General features: G+C 50.9%; 1 protein-coding gene across 3 annotated transcripts; it reads right to left on the bottom strand.

The window, feature by feature from the left end:
- Window positions 1-2,358: 2,358 nt before the first annotated feature.
- Window positions 2,359-20,984, bottom strand: TFAP2A (transcription factor AP-2 alpha; the record flags this gene model as incomplete). 3 transcript variants are annotated; one of them, XM_080339260.1, is made up of 8 exons in its annotated part: window positions 2,359-2,647; window positions 4,221-4,362; window positions 6,661-6,779; window positions 7,706-7,937; window positions 9,856-9,907; window positions 12,825-13,259; window positions 14,528-14,554; window positions 17,904-17,957. In XM_080339260.1, 8 exons carry the CDS (start codon window positions 17,952-17,954, stop codon window positions 2,359-2,361), a joined length of 1,347 nt encoding a protein of 448 aa, XP_080195386.1. The 3 variants fall into 3 exon arrangements, with proteins under 3 accessions (XP_080195386.1, XP_080195385.1, XP_080195384.1); XM_080339259.1 differs by lacking the exons at window positions 14,528-14,554; window positions 17,904-17,957 and adding an exon at window positions 20,952-20,984; XM_080339258.1 differs by lacking the exon at window positions 14,528-14,554 and having other exon boundaries at window positions 17,904-17,954.
- Window positions 20,985-27,254: the final 6,270 nt, after the last annotated feature.

A 27,254-nucleotide genomic window follows, 5' to 3' on the forward strand; every position in this document is an offset into this window, starting at 1 on the left:
AAAAAGCAAACTTCCCTATTTTACAACTGGTTTCCACAAGAAGAAACTCAAGATAGAAATTTCAGTCCCTTATAAACTGACACAACCATCTCAAAATGTCAGTCTGTGCATTCCACTAAAACACGACCCATCAATCAGAAATAATCTGTCTCCTGCAAGATTTCACTAAAGTTCATAACCGTGAGATGATTTTGTTGGCATCAACTACGGAGCTTTGATTTTTTCATGAGGGGGAGGGAGCACCCGGCTCTGATTCACCAGCATATAATGTTTTTTTCATAGCCCCTAATTTTGAGTATTTGCTTGGTAATGATTTTTTTTAATGTCCTTCTCAAGATAATATGGGGCTTTTGTTGGTTTTGTTTCGTTTTTGTTTTTGTTTTTTTTAATCTCTGCTCTCCTTTAGGACAACTACATGTACAAAATCTTATAGGTTTATAATTCTGCACGCTACATATACACATAAATAAAAACCTAGAGGTCAACATAAATAAAATAAAACTTTATTTTTTAAATAAAATTATGTTTTAGTTAAAGAAAAGATAGTGTGTCATTTTGTTAGTAGTACAGACAATTTTTTATCCAAAAGAATACATTGTGCTTTATTGTGTCATTTGTCTGAATACAGACTCAGTGGAATATCTAAATGATACCCTGCTCTGAACTCCAAGTTGAAAGTAAGTTTTTATTATACTTGAGGGAAACAATGGGTTCAGCTGCTTATTGCAAGGAGCAATTGTCAAGGGAGAGTTAAACTCAATTACTGTAACCATACTGAATAAAAAATACTGCCAAGAACAAAAATACGCCTGGGTAAAGACAGCCACTGAATAAAAAAATCGACATAAAGCGTATCAAATATTTATTTATCTGGGCAACAAAGGACTATGATACATTGACAGGCATGGAAACTACTGCCGGCACAACTCAATACAATACAACTATAACTGCTTCCAATATGGCCAGTGGAAATACAGGATACCAGGTGGTCCCGAATGTTTTAAGTTCTTTGGAAAAAAAAAAAAAAAAGAAAAAAAGAAAAAAAGAAAAAAAGAAAAAAGACGAAAAATAAAAAACAAAAGAAGGGAGAAATTATAAAAAGGGGGGGGAGAGAGAAAGAAAAGCTAAATCTTGTTTTAAAAGACAATATTAATTTATTGCTCTGATGGTGCTTTTAGGAGAAGGACAGTGGATGAAAATAACTTCTTTCATTTTCCACAACACATAAGGGTTGTAAAACCACTAACATGTTTAAAAACCTTGCCAGGGTCCAACATCACTTTATTTTACCTTCAATGAGAAACTAAATGTCATACTAATTATATATAAAAATTCATGGTTCTTTATTTGTTCAGCTGCTTCATTGTCGCCTTTAACATGCTACAACAGGGCTAAAAATGATGAATCCCAGAGAAAAACCCCCCAAAAACCTCCGATATCTAAATAAGTACCATGAACCACATGATGAACTAAGAGGGGAAGATTTAAAACCCACTAAACAAGAGGTAAACGAGATCACCAGATAAATAAAAAAAGGCTTAAAACAGACTCACCATATTTACAATTCCCATTAAATTACACATAAATAAATATATACATACATGAACACTGATTCCCTTATATAATAACCGTGAATCGTGTTGCAATAGAAAGTTCAAGTTGGTCGCTTTACCTTGGACAGGAAAAAGTTCTACAACTGAAGATATGACATGGAACTGCTTGTGTTTTGTGTTCAAGTTTATTCACAATACTGATAAAATGTCATCAGTCCTTTTTGCCTTTTGTTTGTTTGCTGTTGCACTTTTTTCGCCTTTTTTTTTTCATTTTTAATATGGCTACAATCTTAACTGACGTTTATGTAAGGGAAGGTGGTGATTCAGTCCGGTGAAGCTCATAGAATTTTTTAAAGTATTATTTATTTCTTTTTGTTTATTTTTTTATATATATTTTTTTAGAAAAAAAGTCCTTTTTTTGTTTTGTGGTTTTTTGTGGGTTTTTTTTCCCTCCTTTTGTTTTATTTTTTAAAAAAAGTTCACAAACTCAAGACAGAACTTTTTTTTTCTTTGCTGGCTCCGTCCCCCTGTTCTGTTCTCTTAGGCTCCAAACTGGGGTAAAACGATGGTGGCAGTGGGGAGAAGGGGGGGGAAGTTAAGCGGGAACAAATGGAACCGTGGATGCTGGGAAGGGGTGTGGGGAGAGGGCACAGCAGTCCTGCAGAGTCAAGAGAACAGGATTGGCAGAAGGACGCTCATTCTGTTGCTGTAGCCTGGGGTGCTGGGTGCAGAGAAGAGGGAGGAGGGAGATGAATGGATCGATGGGCTATGAGGGGGAAGGGAGAGGAGCGTGTTGGGGGGATCCTCACTTTCGGTGCTTCTCCTCTTTGTCGCCGCTTTTGGTGCTGTTGTCTGTGTGGCTGTTGGGATTGTTGCTGAGGTACATTTTGTCCATGGCCTTGAGTGCCTCGGTGAGATAGTTCTGCAGGGCGGTGACGGCCGCGCACACCGCCGGGCTCCCGAAGCCGTGTGAGATGAGGTTGAAGTGGGTCAGGCAGCTCTGGATGCCTGGCTCCAAAATGGGGTTGGGCCGTGAGTTCCCCAGGGGAGATCGGTCCTGAGCCAGCAGGTCGGTGAACTCTTTACAGATCTGTCTGTAGCACAAATGGAGCAGAGAGACAGAGGGAGAGAGGGAGTGGAAGAGAGAGGGAGAGAAATGAACCATCACTGGCGGCAGCAAAGTCTGTGCGTGCTCCCTGCCAGGTTACACAAGCCCCTGGATCAAGGGGGCTGCTGCCCCCGAGCGTAGACTCACTCTCTCTCACCTCTCCCTCTCCTCTACACATCCTTCCCCCTAATTCTCATGCTTCCCTGGCATGCACAAACCTCTTCCTTCCCTTCACCTTGCACGCACATCATACCCCAGCCCCAGACAACACACAGAAAAATAGCAGGCAGGCAGATGCACACACACCTCCCAGCTATCCCCACCGACCCTTAGAGTGCAGGCCCCCACAAACACACATCCCTGCCCAGCAGCGTCTTGTGGAGCAGATGACACCATAAAATATTTTAGGTATCACAGAAAAGCAGTTTAAAGTTCCCCAGCTAGGCAGAGGGGAATAGATGGCGTGCAATACCCAAAGGGAGGTTTAGGGATTTATCTACATTTTGGAAGATCTTTTTTTCCTTTGGAACTGGAGGAGAGGCACGGGCCTCTTCCTTCACAAAGCAAAAACACGCCTGTGTGTCAGGAAGAAAGAGCGAGGGCAGAGAGGGGAATCCAGACTTTAAATTAGGGTATTCTGAAGCATTTATATATGTACATCTCTACCTCCAAATCCAAAGGGACCTTGCCACAGAGGGGAAAGCTGACTCTAACTGGGGTCTGGAAATTTCCTTCCAGGGAGGTGGGAAGAGAAGACATGAAAGCATGGTGCAGAAGTTAGGTTATATCATCCACTCGCTGCACAAATGGTCGGGGAAATAACACACCTTATAGCGAGAGAGCTGAGAGGCGCATTTAAACAGTTTGTATTCTAAAACCCGCATTAATGTCTTCCAGGCATAAAGCAGCTCCCATCTTCTGCATGCGCCCTCTGGCACTGTGCCCTTTGGTGACACCTCCATTGGTAATTAAGGGCTACTAAACAACCCTTTTAATTTCCAGCAAACATATCAAAACGATCATTTTCTTTTCACACACCACCTGGAAGTCTAGGAAGCCCCGCCAATGATCAACTCCACTAGCATTTTAACTGCGTACAGATTGTCATTTAAAATATATTTTTAATATCCCTATATTCACTAAGTAACTGAGCTGCTTAGGCAGAAAGCACCATTGCCAATTTTAATGAACTGAAATCAGTTTAATGTGCCAGTTTTATTTTACTGTCAATGGGAAGCCTGCCCCTTCTACCTAAATTGATAAGCAAAGTGAAAAGACCTGGGAAATGATTTGCTCTGAAGAATTACTGCTTTTTCTTTAACTAAACATCCACCCACATTTTTCACGACTCACTTTCAAAGTAATCATCACTAACTGACTTGATGGAAACCTAAGTGAGTTATAGAGTTCTCCTATAGTAGGAGGGAAAATACACCCCCTTACCATTTGCAGAACCATCAGCGAGTGGCTATGTGACAAACACAAATAAAAGCCCCAAACCCGAGCTTGTCGCCCTCCCCTCACTTCTGAACAACGTGCCAGAAAGGTAAATGTCTTACTTTGTAGCTAGAAGCATGTTTTTTCTTGTGACTTGCTCGTTTGGATCGGAATGTTGTCGGTTGAGAAATTCAGCTACTGCTTTGGCAGGAAATTCTGTCTCACAAACATACCCAAAATCTCTAGCTAGATGTACTGCTTCTCCTGAAAAGGGAGGCATGGGTGGGGATGGGAGGGAAACACACAGCTCATCAGTACACATTGCACAGAGGCAAAAATCCATTAGGAAAAAAAAGCAGCACATTCTACTCGGGCTTTTTTCTTCTAAAAGGCTCAGACTTATTTTCTTTGAAGAAGGTAGGGTAAGAAATGCTAATCGCATCTTATCTTGCAGGAGTTTTCTTTGCCATAGTCAACACAGGGCAATGCAAATGTGTATTTTCACAACAATCTTGCAAAAGGATTTTTTAAAGTTTACATTGACTATCAGATACTTTTAGACAGGCAGGCTTCATTCCACCTAGAATGTGTGCCTACATTTACATATCCATACCTATATACAGCCATTTACATACATTTTATTCACTGCTATTTACTCTGGAAATGTTTGTTTGCCTCAGCCACCTCTCTGTATTCTTTTGCAATGCATCAATGATTAATATTGATCATAATTACTCCTAGAGCTCTTCTAAATAAAATGCATTAAACAGCTAAGTGTTTAAAATTTAACTTGATCGCATATAATTATATGTTCACCCCCAAACGATTAACCATGAGAATTTTAGGGTCATTCCACCGAGTCTGTCTGTTTTGTTGATTTTCAAATCTTTGGTTTTAATTTCCTGAACCAGTTGGTTTTTACTGCAGGGCTTCCTGCCATTAGCTCCAGCTCCGGAAGAACGCATGCGCCAATTAGAGCTTCAAAGCCTCAGTCCAGTGAGCTTGTTTCCATAAAATGGAGCGGATCATAAACAATAACAGTACTCTAGAAACTGCCTCATCGCTACAAGACTCAAAGCCCCAGCACTGTTTATACTGTCATCCCCCTCAAAATTAGCCACCATCAACAAGCTATGTGGAGATCAGGCCTCTGTTTTTGGTTTTGTTTTGATTTTTTTTTTAATCATTCTTTTAAAGCCTTTGTATGTGAAAGCCAAACAGAACAATAGATTACCATAAAACCTTCTCCATATTCATTAAGATCACAAATAATGTTAAGCATCTACCAAATCTAGACTTTTTACAAGTTTTCCCCTTGTGATTTTTTACTACAGCCCGTGGATGCGATTGCAAAGCCTTTTCAAGAACACGGAGACACAGTAATTTTCACGCCATGTAAATATAGTGCAGCCGCTAATCCCGGCGTTCAAAAAAAAAGTCTGGCATTGCGCAGCACTTCTTTCCCCATCCCTTTGAACATGAAACATTTCTCAAAGAATGCAAAGTGACAACAAAACAAAGCAACAAATCCCCTCCTACACAACCAAACTTAAGGTAAACCTGTGCAGCTCAAGCTCAGCTTAAAAGCGCTTTGCAGACTGAATAGGTCTAAAATGTTTTTGAACCCATAAGCGAGGGGAAAGGAGGAGGATCTGGGCTTGCTTTGTGCCAGGTGGTCTGACACAGCAACTGCTTCAAAAGTAAATGACTGCAAACTCTTTAGCTTCCCGCCTCCCAATTCTGACAGCATAGGACATCCCAAGGCCTTAAAAGTTAAGTTGCACCTTTTCTGGCCAGAGCAAAGTAGAGAATGATTTAGCCAAGGGAACATGTGTTCTGAAAATGAGAACCAAAAGGGAGTGGGGGGTGGCGGTGGTGCAACTTTGAGGCTTTCAGGACACCATTAATTCATGGCTGAGGTCAAGGATTCCCAAATTAATTCAGGAAGTAATGGTCACGCATTTCTCAAATGCAGATGTCAGAAAACTTAAATGATTTACTGTTATGTGGCTGCAGGCTGGGAGGGAGAACAAACTTAAAGTAGCTGCAGTTTTTGACATTTAAAATTGCTTGGTTGTCCACCTGTGGCAGAAGGACAGCAGTGAAGCATTAGAGGCTCTGCTCCCTGTAACTTCCAACTTGACAATCAAGGGTCTCTTAGGGATCTGAACCCACAGCCCCTGTTCACAGGGATCCTCCCCATGCAGTCCCAGTGAGATCCTCTTACTCTGGAGGGAGGATTACTCACTTGAATGAGGGAGCAAGATGGGGCCCAGAAAACATTTAGTTCAGAGATTTAGAAGTAAGTAAATGGTGGAATGCAATGCTGAGTCTGCAGGACTCATCAAGTCCGTTCCAGGTTAAAACAAAAGCCAAAGGCAGACAATCAACATATTTTTCCAAGGCACAGAAAATAATGCACTTCCAATTTCCAACAAGCAGCACTGACTCAAGGGAAAGAAAAAAAAAATAAAAACAGCCCAACACCAACTCTTCTCCCATTAGGTAAATGCAATAGGCACATTTTCCAAATGAGCCCTCCTGGCTCTTTGAGTCACTTACCCTCCACTAGCGACGTGAGCAAGGTAACGTTAGCAGCTTTACGCCTCCCAGCTGGCAGGTTTAATCCTATTTTGTCCAGTTTCTCTCTCAGAGATCTCCCTCCGTTTTTAGACTTCGCCCTGCTCCGCACAAAAAAAGTACTAAGATGTGGGGCCAGCGATGGGCACCTGCTTTCACTTCAGCTCCGGCCCATGGATCCCTCAGACGTATTGTCTTCCCGCAGAGGGGTATAAAGGGGGTTCGGGGGGGGACATGGTTGTGGGGGCTGAAAAGTGGGTGTTGCTGAGTGTCAGACATAGGGATGAGGCTTTGGATGGCTCCACGTCCAGAGAATGAGGGTCCTCACTAAGGATCGAATCAGCCCCCAGGCTGGCAGGAAGCCCAGGGCATGTCATGTCATGGCCTGGGCTGGACCCCTGAGGCAGCCATCTGAGCCTCCAAGGTGCCATGGATCCAGGAGGAGCATCTCCCTGTGCCCCCAGGTAGTGGTCTGGGTGCCACATTACCGCCACAGAGCATCGCTGCCTTCATGCTAGTCCCTATGTGGACCATCTGCAGCTTTTTGGCATAGCTTGGCCAAGCCAGGCTGTCGAGGTGGGAGCTGGTTTAATTAATCGTGGATGTTATTCCCTGACCCGGCACTGCGTAATTGCCTGGGTGAGGTCGCAGGCCCAGGGCAGCGGGCAGCAGGGTGGGTACCTGCAGCTAGGCACCTGCCGGTAACCTCCCCCCTCCCGGGGGAGATCTGTGTGTGTTTGAGGTGGGGAGGGGGTTCATCACTGTGGTTTGGGGACACACACAGGGCGTGCTGGGCACCGGGCTCAGGCCCCCCGAGCTGTGCGTTGCCATGGCTACAGCGCCCCCCGCCGCGCTGCCCCGGCGGCCGCGCACGCCCCGACCCCTAGCGGCGAGTGCCCCCCCCCCCACCTCCACCATCCCCATCCCTCCTCCTCGTTCTCCCCCCCTATCTCCCGCACGGCCCGGCCCGGCAGCGGGCGTTATCCGCCGCCGCCACCCCGCCTCCTCGTGTTCCCCCGCCCCTCACCTCCGGAGCACTCCGCCCAGCAGGGAGGCGTTGAGGCACTCGGGCGGCGAGAGGCGTCTCTGCACTTCCGCCACCGTGACCTTGTACTTGGAGGTGGAGCTGAGCAGCGAGAGGCGGCCCGGCACCGAGCAGAAGACCTCGTTGGGGTTCACCACCCCGCCGAAGAGCGTGTCCTTGTTGATGGGGATGGAGGAGACGGCGTTGTTGTTAGACTTGGAGAGGGACACGGGGCCTGCAGGGAGGGAGGAGCAGGGAGGTGAGGGTGAGGAGCGGGCGGGGAGCCGGGGATGGGGAAGCCGCCGCCGCCACTGGCGGCACCCGAGCCGCTGGCCGCGGCCAGCCCTGGCCCCGCACCACCTACGGGGCGGGGGGGAGCGTGGGCAGGTGAGGGCAGGGCGGCTGGCGGGGGCACCGCTCCGCTCGCCGGGAGGAGCAGGGGGAGAGCGGGGCAACCCTCGACCCGCAGCAAAGAAACTTAAAAATAACCCGGCGGTCCCCCGCGCTGTCCTCTCCCACACTCCAGCGCGGAGCGCCGTCGGAGGGCTTATGGCTGTTTGTTAAAGCACGTCAGTACCGGCCGTGTTGGACGTAACGGGCACGACCGGCCCGCAACGGGTGCCGCCGGCTGCCGTGCCCGCGAAGGGCAGGGAGTAAAGGGGGGGAGGGACACAACCGGCCGGCCGGGCGTCCGTACACGACAGAGATAAGCTCTGGAGTACCGGCAGGGTCCCCCCCCGGGAACGGCGCCGGTCAGCCCGCCCAGCTGCCTCTTCAGCGCAAACCTTTCCACGTGAAAAAAAAAAAAACACGCAGCGAGAAGCCGGCACGCATGTACCCCGGCAACATCCGGCCGCCACCGCCGGTCGCTGCCCAAAATAAAGCCTGGTCCCTCCCCGGGCGGGCTGCCCCTGCCCAGCGGCGGCTGGCGGGGAGGCGCCGGTTCGGCGTGAGGTGCCCGCCGGGTTCGGGTCCCGGCCGCGGGAGTGCGATCGCCTTCCCTTCCTCCGTCCCACCCCGCTACCCTTCGTGGGCACAGCCCAACCGAGCGGGGGGCTCCCTCCGTTTTGGATAGATCACTTGTGACATTAATAGCTCTGGGAAGGCTAATAGATACAACAAGAGTTAAACGAACTCTTGAGATTACTAATAAAAGAGCCAATTATCATGTCGACTTGGAAAGAGCATCTCTTAAGATTTATCCCTTGCACATCTAATTTGACGTGACAAAGGCTTCACAGACAGGAGAGGAAAAATGAAACTTTGAGCTCACTGGCTGTACAGCGATTAGGGTTAGAGAGGAAGGAGGCTCTGTACAGCACCACCTTGCTCTGCTGGGGGCCGGAGTACCCAAATTGCAGGCGGCTGCACAGGCACGGCACCCCTCAGAGCAGGCAGGAGGTAGCTATGACTTCTGCCCCGCCAGTTTTACTCAAACAGCAGCTCTCAACACAGGATCCAAACACTAACCAATCCCTTTCCACCGAGAAACTCATTTGCAAACTGCCCTGTACCACCTTTCCCTATCGTTCGGTCGTCCAAAAAAAAAAAAAAGACAGGAAAAGAGAGCTGAGTGAAAACACGCCAAAAATATTTCGCACGATTTGGGGTCCAGCTTCCAAGCAATTCAATCGATACTAAGCAAAGCAAGCTCACAAAGCCAACGAAAGCCAAACAGCCCTGACTAACAGACATCAGTTTCCAGAAACTCGCCCCTTGTTCACCAACAGCCCACCTCATCACCGCTGTGATTTAAATAAGAAAACCCGAAGAAGGCTGGAACAACGTTTTCTCTTTCACAGCCCAGTTTACCAACAACGATTAAACCCTGCTGCTCAGCCAGATGCATGGGGCAAACCATGAAACCGAATTGTTTGCTAATGCACTAAAATATCGGCTTAGATTTTCTAGATTGCCTGCTAACATTTTTCCTCTTTAACGACAACAATAATTAAAGTACCCAGCATAACGCGCCTATTTAAGAAGTGGGTTAAACCCACATAGCCCGTTTTCTTTCTCTGCCTCCAACCTTTCGGCCAACAGTACGTGCCAGAGGAAGGAGCCCAGGGGCGGGGGGAGGCCGAGTAAGTCCTCCCCGCGAGTAGTCCCTAGCCTGTAACGACATGTTTGGTATGCGCAAGGAAACGGCTTACCTTTCTTAATTACAGTTTGATCTGGGATGTTAATACCGGGGTCTTCTACGTGCTGCAACAAAAGGAACAGGCAGGGATGTAAATGTACAACCACAACAGAAGGTGGGGAGGGCTGGGGTGCGGGAGAAGTTGTGTCCCCCTCCCCGGGCACGGTGTGGGGAGGGAAACAACAGATATTGTGGGGCGGGGAGATGGGATTTGGGGAGGATTTCCTTTATCGGGAGGAATCCTGCATCCCTTCCCATTCATCCCTCGTTCCACAATAAATTAAAAAAAAAATCATCCCCAGAGCCCTGGGGCTTGCCCGGCCGAGCCAAACCCCTGCGTAGCCTCCTGCTTCTGCGGGCTCCCTTCACCGTGCCCTTCCCTCCTCATCGGGAAGCAGCCCCGGCCCGGCGCGGCCCTTCCCCGCCGCCGCTCCCGCGCCCGCCGGAGGGAAAGCACAAAGGAGGGGGGACCGGTACGGGGCCGGGAGGTCCCGGCTGGCGGCCCCAGGCTGCCCCACGCACCCCGCGCTGCTCCACTATTGTCCCCTCGCAGGTTCCGCGGTCGCGGCTACAGCTGGGTTTCGCGCGGCGGAGTCACGACGTGATTAGAAAGTCAAATCATGTTTTCTAATTCCAAAAACTGACAGGCAATATAATGTCTGGCTGTGTTTACAAATTAACACCAGTGCTGCTGAGATAGAAGATTTTGCAATCGTTACAAAACCCAGGCATTACCATTTAAAAAACTATTACTTCCTTCTCTAGTCTTTGTCCAACAATAATACTGATTCTAACATTTTCCATTCTGTCTTGGATTTATGCTCCTGTTAATTGTGCCTGATCTCAATGATTCCGGGTGGATGGTACTAAGTTGCTTTATTACAGGTTTTATTATACTCAATGCTCTCATTTGTAACTTGCCTAAAGTGCTTCTGGATTTAAGTATAATTAAATTGAGAAATGTTCAGAAATGACTACTGCTGCAGTTCTTGCGTTTTAACTATATGGGGAAATATGATCCCTTTATGCATGCACCCTAAACCCATAAAGTAAATGTAGTGTGGCATAATACTTTTATTTGTGTTATTTCTACACATATTCCATACAGAGAGGACTGTTAAGTTTAAAATCCCACAGAGATATTTATGATTAAATAATTTTCACCGTCTACTTTATTTTCTTAAATATTTAGTGGTTGTTTTTATTAAAGGTTAACTGTTGCAGCAACAGAAAAATCCAAAAACTACCTTTCCTGATTCAGATTCCTGTAAAGGATTTTTTTTTAAACAACTAGATAAAATACTCTTAAAAGATACATTCTCTTATTTTTATGCTTTTCTTCATGTAGCCTGCTGATTCGATTTTACAGAGGAAAAAAATGTCTGGGCTGGTTTAAGGATTTAAACCAGATGGCATCTGGTTTTCACAAATTATAGCAATGCTATTAATTCATAGATCCTTGAAAGGCAAATGAAAAGATTTGTACTTAAAATATCTGCAGAGGAGGCTTCCCAAATCAGCCCACTGCCACTGAGAGCCACTGAGGAGAGGGAGAATTCCAGAGAACATTTTAGGTCATGTTCCTCCTACAGCAGTCAGGGGCTTGCAGTCAACAAATTGGTTTATTCTTACTATTGCCTCCATGTTATTTTATATCAAGTTTAAAGAATCGACCTGCTTTTAACGGATCCAAATTGCTTAGTAAATCCTCCACTTTGGGAAACGTATGCGTTTATTGCAAAACTGCTAAACATAACCAGCAATTTTCTGTGGCTAATTTAGCCAGATGAGGGCTGTAATAAATTCACTATTTTTCCCGAGTATAATTTACAAAAGATTTCAAAATGACCCCCAAAAATAGGAAAGTTCATCTGAGCATTATCCTTGCAACACGAAACTGTACTCATTAAACTGTCAGCAAATATTTTGTTGTAATATTTGATCCTGTAATTTGGGATGGCATTTGAGCAAAAATCACATCCAGATACCACAGTTCCCTTCTCCTCTTTCCTCCTGCAAGTCGAGCAGCTCCAGTACCTTTTCACAAGCTCTGTGGGCTTTAATGAATTTATTGGCATGTTCTAATTCCATTTTCAGGGAGAAACCCAGGAAGATGAACTTTTATCATGACCTATCACGTTGTATAAGGCCACCTTCCTAACCAAACAATAGCCTTGGCTTGCTTTGTAAATAGCCAGTGTGCTAATGTCATGCTTAATTAGAAATAATTTTTTTTTAAATCTGTGTTTATCGATAACAGAATTGGGTCCCCCAAATAATGCATCCTCCAATAGGCTCCCAACATTTAATTTAATATAGAGTGTAGCAGGTCTGGCTCGAATTTGATAACCTATAGCTAATGATTTATGAGGTCATCCCTTTGCACTGCTGTTAAAAGAATAAGGCAGCATTTTAATATACCTCTTCCCTGATTTGTCAATTAATTCCTTTAGAGAAGAGGATCTGCCCATATCTTCTTACAACTTTGGAGGTTGTTATCCCATATGCCAATTCTGCAATCACGGGAAACCGATTTTTCCTTCTTAGGCCACTTTCACCCACTTTTTTTTTTCCCCCCCATTACATTTGCCTGGGAGGACATTTAATGAGATCTTGCGTTTCAGACTCATGTTTTTCCCAAGGCAGCGAGAAATTCCCAAATGCACGGCCCTGTGGTGATATTATATATTCTTCCAATCGTAACAGCTTATTGTCATTGAGAAGGAAAGATACTGTTAACGATGACAGTAATTTGATTTATTTATATTTTAGCGGGCGCGTTAACGGGGAGGTGTCATGCAGGAGCGAGCTGCAAGAACCTATTGTTCTAGGTGGGGGCTTCGCCTTTCCCTGGATGAGGGTTCTCCTCTTCCCTCCCTCTTTCTTTTGGGGTGGCCACCTCCCTTCCCAAAGTTCGTCTCCCGCGGGGAGGAGGATGGGGTAGAGGGACGAATGGGCCCCAAGGCGGCCTCTTTTTCTTACCGGCACGTCCTCGATGGCGTGGGGGATGGAGTGGAGGGGCAGGTCTGCCAGTCCAGAGCTCAGCCCGTGCGGGGCGTGCAGCAGGTCGTCGTGCCGCCGGTAGTCCCTGCGTGGGTCGAGCCCCGAAAGCTGGTGGGGCAAACCCCGATGCGTGTGGAGCAACCCCGTCTCCTGGCTTTGCCTCTGTCCTGGCCATCCTGGGTGCTGGGGCTGCGGCTGGGCATGGAGGGGGTTGAGGCTGTAGGGGTCGTTCACGTGGGAGTAGGGGTCCTGAGACTGGGGGTAGATGGGCTGGTAAGGTGGGGGGAAGTAGGGGGGCTGGAAGTCGGCGTTGGGGGTGTGGGAGAGCGGCGGGGCGCTGGTGTAGGGAGACTGACCCACGGTCCCCAATTGGGGTAGCCGGGCTGTCCCGTTGCTGGTACTGTCGTGGCGCTCCTGAAGTGGGGGGGGAGGGGGGCAGCGGGGAGGGGGGGGGGGAGGGAGGAGGAGGGGGAGGGAAAAGGAGGGGGAGAGAAAAGAAAAACAAAGATAAAATCAAACTGTTTCTCCTTAAAATCTGCTTGCGAATTTCACCTATCAAACAAAGATGGGCAATTCATCCACTCCGAGGTGGAGAGGAGCAGACCTGGGCATTTCTCTGCCTCTGATTTCCCTTCGCACACAATTACGAAGCAGTCTCTCTTTTTAAATAATAACGGGAATAATGATAACGGCAATAATAGTAATAATTATAACAGGACTGCTCACAATAATTAATAAAACATTGCGACGATACAGCGTGGATTCCCAACAGATCGCGCCCCGGCATTTCAGAAGCAGGTATTTCCCCCAGATAAAAAGAATAATTCATAGGCCGTCATTATTAAAATAAAAATTCGACCGCGACCCGAAATCCTCCCGCTGACCCCGGACAGAACTGAGACAAATACTGTCGTTGGGATTACCGATAACGCATCCCAAGAAAACCCTGGAAAATCCAAGCCCACTGCCATTTTGTTACCAGAAGACGCCGAAATAGACTCTGAACAAACCGGTCGTTCCACCCGCGAGTTTTACAAATGTTTCGAGGCGAAGGCACTGCCACGGCCCCCCACCTACGGGGAGAGCCGCCCCCGTGCCCGGCCGAGCTCGGCAGTGGGCGATTTCGGAGCGGAGGGGGCGGTGGCGGCGGCTGGGGCGCCGGGGAAGCGGAGGAATGCGCCGGGCAGGCGGAGGGGAGCGCCGCCCCGAGCCCAGCCGCCCCGACGGACGAGCGGCACCGAAATGCGCCCGGGCGTTTAGGCACGGCTTTGCTGGCTCCCTCAGCCGGGAAGAGGAAACCACGGGTACGTCCGTGAAAAAAGGTATGGCGTTTAAGGAGGAAGAGGATGATTCAAGGAGAAGAGCCACGACCCCGAAAAAGGAAAACGAGAAAGCTGAAAATATCCCGCTTGCAGGTGGCAAGGTGAAGAAATCGAAGAGGTGGGGTCCAAGCAAAGCCTTTTGCCGTTCTCTTGAGGCAGACAAAAAAAAATTAAACAGGAAATGAAAAAAGGAAAAGAGAAGGAAAAATAAAAAATAAGCCACTCAATTTATAAAAACGAAGGAAAGGAAAAAAGCCCTCTCAGAAAAGCTGCGTGCGAATCCCGACCACCACCGCCGACAACAATAGCAACACCCAGCACACACCAAACCCCCTCCGAGAGAAACGTGAAGCAACTCACCATAGCCGAAAAACTGTGTACTAACATCTGCGAAGATTCGGGGGTTACAAGTCAAAGTAGAAAAAAAAGAAGGCAGAGGAAAGGGACCGGCGGAGCGCTCAGCCCCCGGCGGAGCCCCGCGGGCGCGGCGCGGGCGCGGAGGGAGCGCGGCCGGAGCCCGGCGCTAGGCGCGGGCGGCGGGACCGGGGCGCCGGGGCTGCTCCTGCACCACGGGAGCGCCGCTATAATCCATCAGAACTTGCACCGATCTCTGCTGCCCTTCATCGGGTGTTGCCAAGGCGAGCTCTCTATCCTGGCGTGGTGTGAGGAGGCAAAGTTGGTTGTTTTTTTTTCTTTTTCTTTTTTTTTTGCTTTGTTTTGCGCCTTTTTTTTTTTGTTTTGGTTTGTTTTTAGCGTGTGTGGTTTTGTTTCTTAATCCTTTTTTTTTTTTTCCTCTGTCTCTTTCTTTTTCTCCTTTGACTTAGCTGCTGCTTCACTTGAGCTCCTAATAACAGATCTGCTGCCTTCCTGGAGACTCCTAATAGCAGATATTCATGACTATTAATATTACACGAATACTTAATAAGGGAAGAATGGCTGGAAATCGAGCGTGAAGCGAGAAGGCAACTCAAGGCAGAGCCAGTTCTAAATGACGTCCATTGAATGAAGAATCAGTGTATCTAATCAGAGATGGGGGAGAGGGAGAGCGAGAGAGAGACAAAAAGGGAGAGAGAGGGAGCGAGAGAGAGAGAGGGGGGACATGCTGCTGCGTCTGACGAATCACAGGAAAGGGGCAACATTTTAAAAGGTTGCAGGGCATGCAAAAGTGAAAGAGAAAGAGATCCGGAGAGAAGGAGAGGGTGGGAGCCAGGAGGGAGGTGCGGCGGGGGGGTGGGGGGGGGGGGCGATGGGTGGGAGAAACAGGCAGAAGAGAGGGGAGGGGGGCGCGGGATCCCCCCTTCCTCCTCTTCTGTTCCCCTCCTTCCTTCCCCCCTCCAGCCGCCTCCCTCTGCCCCCAGCTCCGCGGTCCGGCGCGGGCGCACCTCGGGCTGCGGCTGCTGCTGCGTGTAGCCGGCCTCAAAGCCTATGGAGAAGAGCGGCTCCTGGGTCCCCGCCTGGCTCTTTCCGCCCTCGGCCGCGCCGCTGCTGCCGCCGCCTTTGCGCGGGGTGGGCTCCGCAGGGCCGCCCGCCGCTGCCGCCCCGTCCATGCCTCGACGGCGCCCCGCCGAGGGGCTCCCCGCGCCGCTGCCCCCGCGGCGGCCGTCCCGCGCCGCCGAGCCGGCTCGCCTCCGTGCCCCGCGTCCCGGAAACCGGCTGGGAAAGTTTTTTTGGGTGTCTCCCCTTCTGGGTGCCAGCCCTCCTCCTCCTCCTCCTTCGGTTCGAGCCCAGCGCCGAGGCTGCTGGGCGCCCAGGGCCGGGGGGCTGGGGAGCCCAAGGAGCATCCGCCGGGCTCCCCGCGGCCCCCGTTTTGCAGGACCCGTGAAAAGACGGGGGGAAAAGGCAGGAGGCTGCGAGGCGGGGAGGGAAGGAAGGCGGGAGGGACGTGGCGGGGGGGAGAGGGAGACGGGAAAAAAGGCAAGGCGAGCGCTTCTCCCGGCCCAGACAAGCCGGGGCTCCGGCGCAACCCGTCGGACTGGCTGTGCAACTCCCAAACAACTCCCTCAAACAGGCACCGCTCCACTCGCCGCCGCCGCTGCCCCGCCGCAGCCTCCGCGCCGCCGGCGCCCGGCCCCGCGCTCCGCCCGCTTGCTCCCGGCCCCCCGGGCGCTGAGTACGGCTTGCCGGGCTTTTATTCCGCCTTTTCTTTTTTCTTTTTTTTTTTTTTTTCTTTTCTTTCCTTTCAAAGACAGGTCCAATGCCAGCCATGGTAAAGCCACCCTCTTTTTCCATCCTCTCTAGAAGTCACCTCGCATCCCCACCCGAGGAAATCGCGAAAAGACAACCGCGCACGCACGCACAAAAGCCGGCGGGCCTCCGGGGCAGCAGCCGCTGCTCCCTCCGTGTTTAGTAACATCTCGGTGCGAAGTCCCATTAACACAAGGCAACAAAAGCCGTTTGCGGTGAAATCCGCGTGCTCGCGCGTGTGCACACTTGAACACCGATCCTGGAGGGGATAGAGGGAGAGAGACATACTCTCCTCCCGAAATCCAGCTGAGCAATATAAAATAAATAATTTCTTTTTTCCGGTTTAAAAAAAAAAAAAAAACAAAACACAAAAACACATCCTTGACACCTCATTCCCAGAAATTAAGCATCCGCCAGCGAATGCCTCTAAGAGCTCAGCTCCCACTCCGGGAGACAGCTTTAATCCAAACTCCTCGATCCGGGACTAAACCACCAAATCATTTAGTCGTCGGTGAATCTGTCGAGTCCTCTGTCCCTTTCCTAAGCTACAGCGTCGCCCAAATCAGCGTAAGGATCGGATGGGAGGGTGGTCTCCCCTTCGACTCAGACATGCATGTCGGTAAGCCTTCACCGAGGCTGGGGAGACCTTCCCGCGTGGGTCACGACCAAGTAACTGCGTTCATTTGCGAAGTGGAGTCCTTTATTGCGCGGTTTAAAGGCACTGCACAAGCAACTTTTGCGAAACGGGTGACAATAGTATTCGTTGGTTTGAGACTAGGCGAGAGTCCTGGGCATCGCTCTTCTTTTTCCTCTTCTTCTCCTTTTTGTCAGAATAAAAGACACTCGCATGTTTCTGAAAATATGTATTCATACGCATTCACATGCGTGCATACAATCTTTGCTGAACGGCTCCAAAGCCAAATTAGGGGGATCTTAATTTTTTTCAAGCCGTTAAAATATTATTACCCAAAGCCGTGGGAGTATGGCCCTGAAAATTTGAAAGCTGGGGGAACGCCACTCCCAGACCCGTGATTTCAGTTCGGTAGCTGACCGCTGCAAATTTGCGCAGCTCCATATATTCAACCCACAGCCACATCGAAAAGGCTGAATTAAGTCGTCGGTTCTGAGCCAATTTATTGGAATGCCTCGGGTACCTGGCGTGTAAGAATAATTCTCTCCCCTTTGTCTCTTTGCGTTTCATTCATTCATTCATCCGTCCATTCATTCACCCATCCATCCATCTATCCATCCACCCATATGGATGAGTGTAGCATCCTACAGAGCCTTGTCTACGGAGGATCTACCTATAGACCAGGCTGCTGCTGGATCCTGAACTGCCTTTCCTCGCACACTTACGACAAAGCCGGGTTTCCACAAGCCCAGAAGTTCCTGGGGAAAGGACCCCAGCCCCTCTTCAGCTGCAAGACTGCAAGGAAGCCTGACGAAGGAGCAGAAGTTTTCCTAAGCGAAATTGAGAGTCGGAGGGGTGCTGCAGGCTCCTGCTCGCATCTGCGACGCCAGGGGCTTTGCCCCGGCAGGGGGAAGCGCTTACCTCACATTCCTCATACTTGATATTATCCGTCAGTTTCCAAAGCATTTTCATGGATTGACGTGAGAGAGAGGATTTGGTTCTCCCTGCCTTTCCCTACGGTGCCGGTGCCGGGGCGGCGTGGGGAGCGCGGCTGGCGGAGGCTCGGCAGCGCTCCCGTCCGCGCTCGGAGATCTCCCTCTAATGGTGGAAACTTTTCGCTTTTCCAGCTCTTTACCCACAGCCTAATCGCCTCATTAGCATATCAACAACAGCCCAATTGCTCGCCAGCACAACAACCTGCAGCGCTGGACACAGGTAGAAAGGACCCACAAGCAAAATATATTTATATATATTTTAAAGTGCTTTCTCCAACATGCTGAGCCCCGGGGGCGAGGGGGAGTGGGCAGTAGGCCCTGCCTGTCTGCCTGCCGGTGGGGAGGAAAGTGGCCAGCGAAATCAAAAAGACGATCGTCCCTTCATCTGCGGTGTTTGGGGCTAGCCATGAAGCCACCCCTCCTCTCTTTTTTATTTTTTTTGTTTTGTTTTGTTTTGTTTTTGTTTTTTACCCCAACAAGGTTTAAAGAAACCAAAGCAAGACTCCGGTTTTGCTCTGACGAGGTTATTGTCTGCGGAGGCTTCTGTTGCCCTCTGGTTTTGACTTGATCTTTTTGGTGGATATTTTAAAAGCTTCTTTCTTCTGCGAACTATTTTGTTCCTCTCGATTCTGTTGGCTACTGGTCTTCAAAATACATATATAAAAATATACCCATACAGACTCAACGTAAAATAACCTTCCAGATAGAACTGGGCGAGCAGTAATGCAAATGCAGCAGGAGCCAAAAAGTCTTTTGCAAGTACTTGAGCAAAGGACATAACAATGACCATAATAAAACTTTGGTACTTTCTTAGGTGGAGCGCTTCGTTTGCTTAACAATGTGCCGCTAAGCGAGCGCTCAGCCTGCCCTCCTCGGGGGTTGCTTTTCCACCCTTCTCTTTTATTTCACCGTGTTCCCAGCCTTGATCCATGCACCGAAAGGCTCCGTTTTCCCGATTTTCTTCGTTTTTCTCTCTCTTTTCCGCGCCGCTCCTAACGGCGAAGCATCCTCCTCTCCGTGGGTCCTGCGTGTCCGGCCTGCCGCAGGTCCTGAAGCCCGCCAGGTCCCCAGGCAGCCCCCGAAGCCGGGCATCCCCACGCATGGGGGGGATGAGCACCTGGCTGCCCGGCCGCTCCCCGAAACTTCTTACTGCCAACGGCAAAACCTGCCCTGTCGGCCTTGGAGACCCCCCCGGGGCCACCCCTCGACACTGGGGGAAAATTTACTGCCTCCAGGAGCTAAGAGCTCCCTCCACTCCGCGGGGGAGCCGCAGTGGGCCCTCGGGGGCCCCGTCGCACGCGTCCCCACGCCAGGAAGGGCGGCAAAGCCTTCAGGCTCCCGGGCCTGCTCCTTCATACACGCACATCTACATCTCAAAATGGAATTCTTTTTTCTTTCCCCTTCCCCATTCTTCCACCCCCCGATGCTCTTTTTCACCAGTGCTTTTGTCTGTAAGTGGCAGGAGAGTAAATTGTTGGTTTTACTCCTATTGAGGTTCAAATGGAGCTGGCAGATTAAGCCTAGTTAATGTCCCCCGGGGGGGGGGGGGGGGCGATGAGAAAAAGAGGAGGGGAGGAGGGTAACGAAGGGGCCCATCGCCCCTTAGCGCCGTGCTGGCGGAGCCGGTACAGCCGGGAGAGCCTCCCACCTGGGACAGCTTCCCACACGCGGCCGCTCGGGACTCCCGTGGGCCAAAGGGCCCGGCCTTTGACCCTCTTCTCCCCCAGCCCCGGGCCGACTGGGGTACGGGCGTAGGAGGGGAGAGGACGGCTTTCCCTAAGAGACCCGCACGGAGCAACGGGAGGCGGCTCCTGTGCGCTCCGCGGCGGGTCCGCCCGGCCCGGCCCCTTCGGCAGGGCACGGCGTGGGGGGCCCGCAGGGCCGGGGAGCAGGAGCAAAGAGGGCTGGGGTGTAAGGAAGAGTCGGGAATAGATTTCAAGGCAGATAGCCCGTAAGTGCGATTACATAAGAGTTGACTTAAGTGAAAAAAAAAAAAAAAATTAGATCCTCTTTTGATCGCTTTCCCGCAGCGACCTGATAAAGATATTTCAGTTCTAAACGTAAAAATAAATCAAAATGTTTGTTTACTGCATCTCTCTCTTTTTTTTTTTTTTCCAGACTGCTTACTGCTACCCTAAAAAAAAAAAATAAATAAATAAGGTAGTCCGGATAAGGACTTAGTCGAGAGATTTGAAAAACTGGGAGCAGAAAAATAATCTAGGCTCCCGTCTTGAACTGGACTGTCCTGGGGAGACGCGGGGCGGGGGAAAGGAGTGTTTGGTAATTAAAGCCCGAGTGTTTGAACAGTACGGTTCGTCTCCCCTTTTATCAGCCGGCAAACAGCCGCGACCCGGCCCAAGTGGAAGTACATCAGGGTGCTGTAGGGCTTCCAAGTTTCTCCCGGCTTGGGAGCCGCCGTAACTCCACACGTGTCGGCTCGCCCGTGGTGCGGGTGGGTCCCCCCGGGTCCGCGGGGCTAGGCGAGGCCCCAGCGGGCCGCGTTTTCCCCGTTTGGCCGCTGCCCTTCCCTTCAGCTCATCCCCGCGGGAGCACCTTCCACGGGCGCTCCGGGAGCGTCTACTGGAGTGTAGGGCCCGGGAGCGTTATTTTTGCACGGGACGGGCTCGGGTGGGAGCACACAGCGACATTTCAGCCCCCGCGGCCCGTTTCCGACGCGCGGTCGCTGCTCGCCCAGGGCCGGGACAACGCCGGGCTGGGAGAGCCCTGGCGGCGGCGGAGCAGCCCTCGCCCCTCCCAGCCCCGGACCACCGCTCTCTACCTGTTGCATCTGGGCCTCGCCGGTGGCTGGGAGCAGCTTCCAGTACCGGGAGCCGCAAAATCACCAACCCTAGTGCCAGGTTTGGCGATGCTGTCTCCCGGGCCGTCGGCCCGTCACCTTTCTCGCTCCTGCCCTGCCTCCGGTCCTAAAATAACAATAAACACCCTCCCGCCCCCGGCAGGAGGGTCGCCTTACCTGCCAGTCCCCCATTTTGGCAAGGATAGACATTCTGGCTGCGGGCTCCGGATCCCCAAATCCCTGCTGGTCATGGACTGCGAGGATAAGCCACCCGCTCGGGATGCCTGTGGGTAAATCCTCCCCTTACCTGAGCTGGGACTCTCTCACCTGGCCATAAAGAGCTGTGTGCTCCCTGCCCGCGCCTGCGCGCTGCCTCCGCGCTGCCCCCCGCCACCCCCCGCCACCGCACTCCCACGGCGCCCGATCCGGCCCCGCGTTCCCCCGGGGGTGCGCCGCCACAGCCAGCCCCCGGGCGTGCCCCGGGCGCGCTGCAGCCGCCGGGCAGCTGCTCACTTCGCTTCCTCGCTGCTTCCCCAACCCCGAGTTGGTGGGACAGCTCTACCCGTCCGGGTGCCTGCGGCCAGGGTGGGGACGGGAGAGACCCCATCCTTACCTTCCCCAGGGGGCAGGTAGGTTTCCTCGGGAGCAAGCTGCCACTGAGTGCGTGCTCGTAGCAATAATAATAATAATAATAATAATAATAATAATAATAATAATAATAATAATAATAATAATAATAATGCATCCCAAAAAGACGAAGAGCAGGGGCTACTGAACCAGCCCAAGTGGGTAACAGAGACACTGCAAGTAGCTGGGGGAGTCCAGGGGGAAACAAAGAGCCCCCAAATGCAGACGACCTTCCCAGCCCGTGGTATATGGGTCAGGCACTGGGATGGGCAGCAGCATCCAGTGGCTGCAGCACCCAGCAGGCCAGGATCTGTCCCACTGGGCTGTGTGAGGTGATAGATGCCTTCACCCCCAAGGAGAAGCCGACCTGTGACGCTCTGTGCAGCCCTTAGACTTTTTGGTGTCTGCACTCCTTGTCCTCTCCCGTGTTTCCTCTCAGGCGTTCAAATGCTGAACTGCCATGTGAAATGGCCAGAGTGTATCACAACTCTGATTTCACTACCCTTAAGAGAGGGACCAGGGCCCCTGCCCCATCTCCCGGATCTGGGCACAGTGGGAGTGGGGAGAGGCAGTAGTCCAGTTACAGAATTTTGTAGAGAGATGCAATTAATTTCCACTTTGCAATTGCACAGCAAGCCCACTGCATTTCAGGGACGGAATTTGTCATCGTGTCCCAGATCACTTTGAGGTCTTCTAAAAGCCAGGGCATGTTGCTGCCCACCTATGAGGCTGTGCCAGGTGGGGTCTAGACGTTCTAGGCTGGTCTCAGCCTCCAGTAGAGAGAAGGGGAATGCACCCTCTTGCTCTCACCCGAAGATCTTGGGGATAAAGACCTTGCAGAATGAAGGTCAGGCCCTGTCTCCAGGCAGGTGTGAAGGGGGAGATGAGAGCCGGCACCCGCAGCCATTCGGTCCTGAGGGAGTGCCGGGGCCGCCAACACTTGAAGCCTCGGCTCCTGCGGAGCTTCGCTTTCCACCCGCCCTGGCCCAGCAGGCCGGGGTCGGCCTCCACCTCCGCGGGGACCGGCGAGTCCTGCGCGGCGGCGGGGCGGGACGCGGTCAATGGGCCGTGCGAGGCGCGCTTCACACCGCCGCTCCCAGCGCCTGCCCGCGGTGTACAGTTAGCGTCAAATTACAGCAATTAGCCGGGCACCGGAATTTAATTACCCAGCCCTGCCCCTTCCCCACCCCCCCGGGCCCGGGGAGGCTCTTGCTCGGGGAAGACGTGCAGCAAAGAGAGAGAGAGGGGGAAGATGTACGAAGATTTCGTGACTCTGGGACTCTACCGTCTCTCCCTTCCGCGCTTCCCGGCTTCCTTGCCCCTCCGAGCCTCTTCGGGAGACGGCAATTTTGTTCCCGTTACGGTTACTTAAAATGCTACTTTTAATGGTTATTATTTTGCAGGGAGGGGCGGGGAATTAATCCGATTCGAGGTTTGCCTTCGGTAAAACGCTGCCGGTAAACTTGGATGCCACGTTTCTGTTCTCTCGTTGGGATTTTTCCCTTCTCCCTGCCTCCATCGCTCCCCACGCAGGGTTAAATTTCCCCGGTCAGGACCGAGGTCCCACAGCCGGAATGTGCTCCGCGGTACTTGACAGAGAGGCAGCCCCTGGACAGCCCGCCTGCGGGGTGGGAGCCGGGCTTTTAGGGCTACGGGGCAGCCCTGGCTCGCATCGGGCTCATCCCTGCGCTTTTTTTAGCCCAGGGGAGAAGGGAACGGGCTGGGCATGCCGGAGAGCCCCGGGGATGTGGAGCTCTCCTTTTCCTCTCCCTGGGGCGTTTGGTAACAGCACTTTGGGGGTTAATTCAGTTTTCCTGGCCCGGGCGTTTAGAGGACTCCTTTCCCTCGCAGCCTGGAGGGCAAATCCGACACGTAAAGATGCGGGGGTCTGAAACTACCCCACCCTGGACTGCTGTCACCCCTGAAGTACCAGCTCTGTGTGCCGTCTTCGTTCTGCCTCCTGCCTCCTCCCCGTGCGAAGGGAGGAGGAAGCCGAGGAAACATCTCTCCAGACAAAACTGTGTCTTTTAAAGCAAAGACATATACAGATTTTTTTTATTTTCTCCCGCGTCTTTGTCACACCGACTGGTTTCCAGCTCGGCAGTAATTTTGGCAGGTGCATCGGCAAGAGTCACCGCGGAGCTCCATCCCCTCTGATTTATTTCTGATGGAAGCGCTGGGTCCCTGCCCGTGTGTCACAGCACGGGTAACAGACGGGACAAAGCCCTCCCCGCTCCCTTTCCCCTCCAACGGCAGCACGCTTTCAGCTAAACCTCGCCACGCATCTCTTCCCAGCCAGGAAGGGGGGGAAGAGATGTTCTCGGGGGGGCTTTCCTCTGCGCAGTGCCAAGACTCCCCAGCTGGTCTGACTTACCGACGAGTCTTTGCACCCCTGAGCCGGGAGTACCCGCATCTGCCCGGCCCCCAGCTGCCAGCCAGATCTTTCCTTTTCCCTCCTGCCTGTGCTGCCTGCCCCCAGGGCGAACCCGCAAGAGCGGTGGGATAAACCCGGCTCCCGATGCTCTGCGGGGAGTTAAGGGTTGGTTATTCCTCGCACAGTTCCTTTATCTTTCTCCCTGCTTCAGTGTCGCCCGGCTGGAGAGAAGCTCGGCACGGCTGATTTCCACCGGCTCGCTGCCACATTTTTTTTTCTCTTCTTTTTTTTTAAATTCATTTTTTGGCACTGGCTGGCCTGTGACCGTGGGCCCACTTGCAACCCAGACAGCGCCAGCAGAAACGCAGCTCCGCGCTCTGGCGGGGCGGGAGTTCCGCGAATGCTGCGACTGGAGGTGGGGTGGGCTTGTTCCCCGTCGGGAGGAAGGCTCTCCTGTCCCCTGCCCAGGCTGAACTCCTGGCGCCGCTGTTTTCGGAGGGAGAAAGGAGAGGTTAAGGTTGGTATGGGTGTGCCTCGACTTTATGGGGACGTGGGGAAGCGGGGCAGGGGTTGCCCCCGGGATGAGGGTCGCCTCAGCCCTAGGGACGAGGTGTCTTCCTGGACGCACCTTGGCGCAGAGGAGGGAGCAGAAAGAAAAGGGCAAAAAAACTCAGCAGGACATAAAAAAACCAAACACATCCCACCCCAAAACCAACAAAACAAAGACGAAAAAATATAAAGAAAATAGACACCACTCCCCCTTCCTCGCCTCGCACTTTACGGTCCAACACGGTTCAATTAGTTTTGAGAGGCCGGTGCCCAAAAAGGAGGGGCTGCTGCCTGTCGGATGTTAGTGCAGAGATTTTTCCTCGGTTGATTTGGGAGTTTATGTCTCGCCTTTTTGCCGTGCTGCGGGGGGGAGCCGGCTCCTGGCGTGGAGCGGTCTCAACCCTCCTCCCGGCAGATCCAGTTTTCCGTGCGTGTGAAGGAGAGGAAAGAAACGGTAAGAGAAGAAACCCGCCCGCTTCCACCTGCCCCTGGCCCACCTGCAGTGCTGTCTCCCGCCTACCCGTTTTAGCAGAGTTTGTTTTCCTTCAAGCCCGTTTCCCACGCGGGAGAAGCTCACCGAGTGCAACAGGTGTCTTCAGCAGCTCCCGGGCCTTCACGAAACCAATGCCCCTTCCCTCCCTGTGCCCCTCCCGCTGCCACCGTCGCGGCTTTTCCCCGGGACACGCTTTGGAGGGAGATGCGAGGCGTCCCGCCTGTGGGGCGTCACGCGTGGAGTTGCCGAGGGAGCGGGCGCGGAGCCGGCTCCAGGACGCGGTGTGGCCGGTGCCCCTGCGCATCCCTCGCGGAGGAGAGGGAGGAGGAGGATGAGCAAGATGAGGATGCTTTGCCCCTGGATATGGTACTGCGGTGCCTCTCTGCGCGTCTTCTGCTGGCCCCCAACACAGAGACACCCCTCGGTCCCCCGGTCCGGCGCTTTGAAGCCCCAGAGTGTTGTCAGGGGGCTGATCAATGTGAACATCAGCTCTGCATATAAATAGCTATTTTTTTTCAATGCTAAATGAAGGAGCGGGGGAGGAGGGGAGTCTGAGTGCAACTTTTTGGAAGCGAGATAAAAGCTTTTTGGGGGGAGGAAGAAAAAGCAAAGATTTTTCAAGAAGCACGCGTGTCTCACCTGCTCCTTTAATATTTGTTTGCTGAACTAACTACACTAAAGCAACTAAACAAGCAAAACGGGAAGTAATTGAGAGTTAAAAGTGAGCGCACACTGTGGTACCAATACAGCCTGTCTACTGAGGACTAGTCAGCGTTTGCATGAGCAACCACATGGTACACATTCCCATGCTATAGGTGTCATATGGAAATATAACAGGTATATTCTGCTTCACCAGATACATCTTTCTCAACCTAGGCCCTTTAGGGCTAGGTACTGTCATTGCCATTTCCAGCAACTGAGCTCCTAAAAAGTCCACCTCTATGAATAAAGTGTTTGTGGTGTAAAACTGTGCTTCAGCTTTTTTTTGATTCCTCGGGGAGTAGTCATATGATCTCAAATACAAACGTTTGTGAGGAATGTGTCTCTTTTGTAAAGTACAATAAAACCACTAAGCACTTTTGTCTTAAAAAAAAAAAAAAAATCTATCCACTATAAGCATGCCGAGATCTGATTATTTGTTTACTACAACCTAGCCACTTTTTCTATTGTACATTTCATTTCCTAAACAGAAAACAAAACAAAACAAAACAAACACTCACCTAGTTTTAAGTAATTAGTTGCATTTGCAGATCAGACATACAATTGGAGTATTCTCTAGTCAATTCTGACTGCTCACATGTCCTCAGAGAAAGCTTTTGCACTTGAAACACGGGCAACTATTTTGCCAACAATGTCATAGCTGTGGTAGATCGCAGTTTTACTGACCATGCCACTCCAAAGTAATTACAAATAGATTTTATTTGATATTTCTTTTTAATTTTTCAGCAATAAAATTGTTCGATACAATTCAGGGAACTGTATGCTATCTAGGATCCTTCAGTGTTACCTATCTGATCAAAGTGTTATTGCTAATATAAATGTTCTAGGAATGGCTTCTTTTCTTTAGGCAAAGCTTCACTGCCTTACACCACACCACCCACCCCCCCATCCACAGATGCAGCTGCACATATCCACCCAACTGCGCATATCCTGAGTACGAAACACAAAGTTATGCTCTAGTGTTAAGTCTCTACATGGAGAGTTTTCCTTGGATTAAGATTTCGAAACTGAGCCCATAATAAGATATGCCATGAAACCTCAAACAACCCTCCTCCCCCAGGGATATTTATCTTACACATTTAATTGCCCAGTAAAATAAATTCTGTATGCGTACACTTATATGAGAAGGATTTTGATCTGGTAATTTAGGTGTATCTCCTGATCTGTAGCAGCTTAGAATGAGTCTGTACTAGCATCCTTAGAAACTGTGGAGACATAGAAACTGTGCCCTGCTACATAATGCCTATTCAGCTGCTAAATATTTACACACAGGCAGGAATGAGCTTTCCTTGTAATGCTATCTCTCAGCTATATATTAGCATTCAAGAAGAAAAACAAATGCAAGTCATTCAAGCACAGACCAAATCCCTGCTTCCACTAAAGCAAATAACAGAGCTCCACTAACTTGCATGGAGCAGAATGGGGCTCCTTCATGTTATGTTCATGTCATATTAACACTGTCGTTTTTATAATGACTTCCCTCTCAAAGCACTCGGCATTGTATAATAAGCTTCAACAAACCCTCAAGAGGTACAGTGTTATTAGTTTATCTGCTTTACAGATAAGTAAACTGATGCAAGAGGAAGATAAGGAATTTCCCCAAGGTCTTGCAGCTGGTTTCCTGGAGATCAAGGGAAGGAAAGGAAACCAAGAATTTGGACTGAACTAACCACCAGACTAGTATCCACTCCTCCTACTGCTGGTGATGATGTGCCCC

The sequence above is a fragment of the Nesoenas mayeri genome, assembly GCF_963082525.1.
Source record: "Nesoenas mayeri genome assembly, chromosome: 2".
NCBI classification, from domain to species: Eukaryota; Metazoa; Chordata; class Aves; order Columbiformes; family Columbidae; genus Nesoenas; species Nesoenas mayeri.